The sequence below is a fragment of the Bufo bufo genome, chromosome 7, assembly GCF_905171765.1.
Source record: "Bufo bufo chromosome 7, aBufBuf1.1, whole genome shotgun sequence".
NCBI lineage: Eukaryota > Metazoa > Chordata > Amphibia > Anura > Bufonidae > Bufo > Bufo bufo.
Genome location: NC_053395.1, coordinates 9,879,612 through 9,886,089, shown reverse-complemented (window position 1 = coordinate 9,886,089; position 6,478 = coordinate 9,879,612). Strand labels below are relative to the sequence as shown.

The 6,478-nt window shown below is 44.1% G+C and overlaps 1 protein-coding gene across 1 annotated transcript; it reads left to right on the top strand.

Moving 5' to 3' along the window:
* The first annotated feature begins 201 nt into the window (after window positions 1–201).
* Window positions 202–2,898, top strand: LOC121007895 (E3 ubiquitin/ISG15 ligase TRIM25-like). Its single transcript, XM_040440168.1, has one exon. The coding sequence runs from the start codon at window positions 347–349 to the stop codon at window positions 1,913–1,915; it is 1,569 nt and encodes a 522-aa protein (XP_040296102.1). The 5' UTR covers window positions 202–346; the 3' UTR covers window positions 1,916–2,898.
* Window positions 2,899–6,478: the final 3,580 nt, after the last annotated feature.

The following is a 6,478-nucleotide window of genomic DNA, read 5'->3' as shown; positions in this document are numbered from 1 at the left end:
AAAAATGATGATTGGAGGAAAAATAATCCATTCAGCTTGATTCCTGAGAAGATTGCCCTCGCTGCTCCTCAGGATGGAGACCATCATCCACCTCCTACAGGGGTCACCTGTAATACTCCACATGTCTCATTGTCCTGACTGGAGGAGACAGAGGTGAAGTTTGCTTTACTCTCCCCAACATTTCTGATGGACTCTTTTTTTTTGTACTGACGTTTAGTGGGTTTTCTGCTTTTTTCTCAATGGAATGCAATCTCTGAGCTGCAGGGGTTAATTCCTCTACAGGAGCTCTCCGCCCTCTTATCAGAAGAGACTTTTCCACTTTCGGTTCCTGCTCCTCCGTACCACAATGGCGTCTGCTGACCTGAGGGCCGAGCTGGACTGCTCCATCTGCCTGAGCCTCTATACAGATCCCGTGTCCCTGAGATGTGGACACTACTTCTGCCGCTCGTGTATTGTGAGTGCGCTGGATGCGCAGGAGGCAGCTGGAGTGTATTCCTGTCCTGACTGCAGAGCAGAATATCCGGGGCGTCCGGCCCTGGAGAAGAACAGGAAGCTGGGGAACATAGTGGAGCGTTTCTTATCTGCTCAGCCTGATATGGAGGAGACCGGGATCTTCTGTACTTACTGTACTAAGTCTCCTGTACCGGCTGTGAGGACATGTCTGCACTGTGAGGCCTCGTTCTGTGAAAAGCACTTGAGTAGACACAGTAAGTCATCAGAACATACTTTGGTTGAACCCACTGCTACCCCGAAGGAAAGAAAATGCTCCACACACAAGGAGGTGCTGAAATACTATTGTCCGATGGACGCCGCCTGTATCTGTGTGTCCTGCTGGGTGGCTGGAGACCACAAGGGACATGACGTGGAGCTACTGGACGTGGCCTCTGAGAAAGAGAAAGAGAAGCTGAGGAAATATCTGGAGGAACTAAACCCACAAAAAGCAGAAATTCAGAGTAAACTCCAGAATCTGCAGGATCATCAGAGGAATATCCAGGAGAAGGCCTCTGATAAGAGGAAGAACGTCAGGAAGTTATTTATGGACATTAAGGAGCAACTGAAAATGGCAGAAAAGAAAGCGCTGAGCGAGATCTCCAGGCAGGAGGAGAAGATTGTGTCCCAGATATCTAATCTGATCAAGAAGCTGGAAATGGAAGAGGACGAGTTGTCCAGGAAGATGCGTCACGTGGAGGAGATGTGTCATGTCACCGACCCAATAAGACTCCTACAAGAAAGTGACATTACAGTATGTGGTCATGGAGATGATGAGGACACAGAGGGAGATGGTGGAGAGGGCAGGTCTGAGGATGATCTGGATGAGGTTCTGATCTCTCTGACCTTACACCGATCTATGAGGGATATTGTCACCAATGTCACATCAGAGCTCGGGCTCCATGTTCCAGACATATTGCTGGATGAGGACACTGCTCATAGACATGTGAAGATATCAGAAGATCTGAAAACAGCAACAAGATCTAAAGATAAACAGAACAGACCAGAATCACCGGGAAGGTTCCTGGATTATCCCCAGGTGTTAAGCAGATGTGTCCTCTCCTCAGGAAGACATTACTGGGAGGTAGAGTGGGATCTGAAAGGGAGATGTGGCATCGGACTGTCCTATCCCAGTGTAGAAAGGGAAGGACTTCAGTCTTGTATTGGAGATAATGATAAATCTTGGTGTCTGGAAATGTATGGTGCAGGATGTACAGTGTATCACCGCTCAGTCGGATCCCGCCTCAGTGTAGATACAACATGTCCTAGACTTGGGGTCTTCTTAGACTATGAGGCCGGGCGTCTGTCCTTCTATCGGCTGTGTGACCCCATCAGACACTTACACACCTTCACCGCCTCCTTCTCTGAACCCCTACATGTTCTCTTCTGGTTGTGGTCTGGAGCCTCTGTTAGAATAATAAGCTGAGGCCGATGCGTCCACGTCCCGTTATAATGTCCGCCTATAAGTCACTATATAGCGCTGTATGGGCGGAGCCTCCGATCACACAATGTATATGGCGGCTCTATGGGGGGGGTTACTGTACGATTATTTTATATTCCTTGGAGATCAGATCCAGAATCGATGCTTGAGACAAATGAAAAGTTACGTCGTCTGCACACGAGTTCGGGTGAACGCACATCAGATCCGCAGCGTATCCGCACCAATACCTGCAATGTGTGATTACGGTTTTTGGTGCGGATAAGATGCGGTTTTCCACTGAAAAGGGTGAAATCCGCAGCTAAAACCACAAACATAACTGACAGGCCGCAGATCTGGGAATCCGCACGGAAATAATCGGCAAAGAGTACGTGACCGGGGTAATCTCATACACTTTGCTGTAATTCGTTACGGTTTTTCCACATGGGAAGTCGCGTGGAAAGACTGAGAGTATTCCGCAGCGTGCGCAGATGGCCTTCGGGTACAAGCGCACGCTGCGTATTACCTGCTGGTTTTCCAGAGTGAAATAATACCGCCTAAGCAGATGGGATTCTCAGTATCTCATCTACACGGAGCGGAAGTTTCCTGCGTCAGGAGTGACCTGCGGAGCGGATCCGGAGATCTGCGGCCGGTGGATTGTCCGTGCGGATTTCTCCCTTTACAATGCAGAGGGGGAGATCTGGGGAAATCCGTGTCAGGATCTGCAGGTAACAGGTGTGGATCCTGGAGCGGAGATACACCGCCGAGTGCCCGTACCTCATGGGGGCATCATTAACCCTTCCCCGTCCTCCACTGATGTCGCTGTAGGGGCTTCTTTATGTTTCTGGGACACATTTGGGGAACATATAATTATTAACCAGCTTTTCCTATTTCTGTAGAGATGTGACAATGTGACGCTTCTTTCCGCACTATACGCGGCATTTGTTGTGTTTTTCCCCTTTTTATGGAATAAATGTCTGACTACTTCTGTCCATCAGAGTTGTCGGTCCTATCATCTGGGTGTCCGTGGTCTCCTCCGCCATCATGTCTGTTATAACCGCAGGTAATGAGTTCTGCAATACACTGGATCTGTACAGCGCCACCTGCTGTTCTTTTCCTTATTTTTGGCCGCTCGCGCTGAGCTAGTCGCAGAGCTGTATGTCTGTGTAGATGAGCAGTGTATGCAGAAGTGCTGTATGTCTGTGTAGTTGAGCAGTGTATGTAGCAGAGCCGTATGTCTGTGTAGTTGAGCAGTGTATGTAGCAGAGCCGTATGTCTGTGTAGTTGAGCAGTGTATGTAGCAGAGCTGTGTGTCTGTGTAGTTGAGCAGTGTACAGTCGTGGCCAAAAGTTTTGAGAATTGCATAAATATTGGAAATTGGAAAAGTTGCTGCTTAAGTTTTTATAATAGCAATGAAAATTAACTTAATCCCAAAAAAAACTTTCCACTGAATTTCATTGCTGTCATTAAAGGACCTGCAGAGATCATTTCAGTAATCGTCTTGTTAACTCAGGGGAGAATGTTGACGAGCACAAGGCTGGAGATCATTATGTCAGGCTGATTGGGTTAAAACATCAGGGACAGATTGATCTTCTGCAGAAAGTCTGGTGAATGGACTGCTGAGGACTGGGGCAAAGTCATATTCTCCGATGAAGCCTCTTTCCGATTGTTTGGGGCATCTGGAAAAAGGCTTGTCCGGAGAAGAAAAGGTGAGCGCTACCATCAGCCCTGTGTCATGCCAACAGTAAAGCATCCTGAGACCATTCATGTGTGGGGTGGCTTCTCATCCAAGGTAGTGGGCTCACTCACAATTTTGCCCAAAAACACAGCCATGAATAAAGAATGGCACCAAAACACCCTCCAACAGCAACTTCTTCCAACAATCCAACAACAGTTTGGTGAAGAACAATGCATTTTCCAGCACGATGGAGCACCGTGCCATAAGGCAAAAGTGATAACTAAGTGGCTCGGGGACCAAAACGTTGACATTTTGGGTCCATGGCCTGGAAACTCCCCAGATCTTAATCCCATTGAGAACTTGTGGTCAATCCTCAAGAGGCGGGTGGACAAACAAAAGCCCACTAATTCTGACAAACTCCAAGAAGTGATGATGAAAGAATGGGTTGCTATCAGTCAGGAATTGGCCCAGATGTTGATTGAGAGCATGCGCAGTCGGATTGCAGAGGTCCTGAAAAAGAAGGGCCAACACTGGAAATACTGACTCTTTGCATAAATGTCATGTAATTGTCGATAAAAGCCTTTGAAACGTATGAAGTGCCTGTAATTATATTTCACTACATCACAGAAGCAACTGACACAAAGATCTAAAAGCAGTTTAGCAGCAAACTTTGTGAAAACTAATATTTGTGTCATTCTCAAAACTTTTGGCCACGACTGTATGTCTGTGTAGTTGAGCAGTGTATGCAGCAGAGCTGTATGTCTGTGGAGTTGAGCAGTGTATGCAGCAGAGCTGGATGTCTGTGTAGTTGAGCAGTGTATGCACCAGAGCTGTATGTCTGTGTAGTTTAGCAGTGTATGTAGCAGAGCTGTATGTCTGTGTTGTTGAGCAGTGTATGCAGCAGTGCTGTATGTCTGTGTAGTTGAGCAGTGTATGCAGCAGAGCTGTATGTCTGTGTAGTTGGGCAGTGTATGTAGCAGAGCTGTATGTCTGTGTAGTTGGGCAGTGTATGTAGCAGAGCTGTATGTCTGTGTAGTTAAGCAGTGTATGCAGCTCTGCTTTGTGATACTGTCTATAGGAATGTGAAGAGACACAATATATAGTATATACAGCAGTGTACTGATATGTGAGGTATGAGGTATAATAGATGCAGTGTGTACAGATATATAGTATATACAGCAGTGTACTGATATGTGAGGTATAATAGATGCAGTGTGTACAGATATATAGTATATACAGCAGTGTACTGATATGTGAGGTATGAGGTATAATAGATGCAGTGTACAGATATATAGTATATACAGCAGTGTACTGATATATGAGGTACGAGGTATAATAGATACAGTGTGTACAGATATATAGTATATACAGCAGTGTACTGATATGTGAGGTACGAGGTATAATAGATGCAGTGTACAGATATATAGTATATACAGCAGTGTACTGATATGTGAGGTACGAGGTATAACAGATGCAGTGTACAGATATATAGTATATACAGCAGTGTACTGATATGTGAGGTACGAGGTACAATAGATGCAGTGTGTACAGATATATAGTATATACAGCAGTGTACTGATATGTGAGGTACGAGGTACAACAGATGCAGTGTACAGATATATAGTATATACAGCAGTGTACTGATATGTGAGGTACGAGGTATAATAGATGCAGTGTGTACAGATATATAGTATATACAGCAGTGTACTGATATGTGAGGTATGAGGTATAATAGATGCAGTGTGTACAGATATATAGTATATACCGCAGTGCACTGATATGTGAGGTACGAGGTATAATAGATGCAGTGTGTACAGATATATAGTATATACAGCAGTGCACTGATATGTGAGGTACGAGGTATAATAGGTGCAGTGTGTACGGATATATAGTATATACAGCAGTGTACTGATATGTGAGGTACGAGGTATAATAGATGCAGTGTGTACGGATATATAGTATATACAGCAGTGTACTGATATGTGAGGTACTAGGTATAATAGATGCAGTGTGTACAGGTATATAGTATATACAGCAGTGTACTGATATGTGAGGTACGAGGTATAATAGATGCAGTGTGTACAGATATATAGTATATACTGCAGTGTACTGATATGTGAGGTACGAGGTATAATAGATGCAGTGTGTACAGATATACAGTATATACAGCAGTGTACTGATATGTGAGGTACGAGGTATAATAGATGCAGTGTGTACAGATATACAGTATATACAGCAGTGTACTGATATGTGAGGTACGAGGTATAATAGATGCAGTGTATACAGATATATAGTATATACAGCAGTGTACTGATATGTGAGGTACGAGGTATAATAGATGCAGTGTGTACAGATATATAGTATATACAGCAGTGTACTGATATATGAGGTACGAGGTATAATAGATGCAGTGTGTACAGATATATAGTATATACAGCAGTGTACTGATATGTGAGGTACGAGGTATAACAGATGCAGTGTACAGATATATAGTATATACAGCAGTGTACTGACATGTGAGGTACGAGGTATAATAGATGCAGTGTACAGATATATAGTATATACAGCAGTGTACTGATATGTGAGGTACGAGGTATAATAGATGCAGTGTACAGATATATAGTATATAATGCAGTGTACTGACATGTGAGGTACGAGGTATAATAGATGCAGTGTACAGATATATAGTATATACAGCAGTGTACTGATATGTGAGGTACGAGGTATAATAGATGCAGTGTACAGATATATAGTATATACAGCAGTGTACAGATATGTGAGGTACGAGGTATAATAGATGCAGTGTACAGATATATAGTATATACAGCAGTGTACAGATATGTGAGGTACGAGGTATAATAGATGCAGTGTACAGATATATAGTATATACAGCA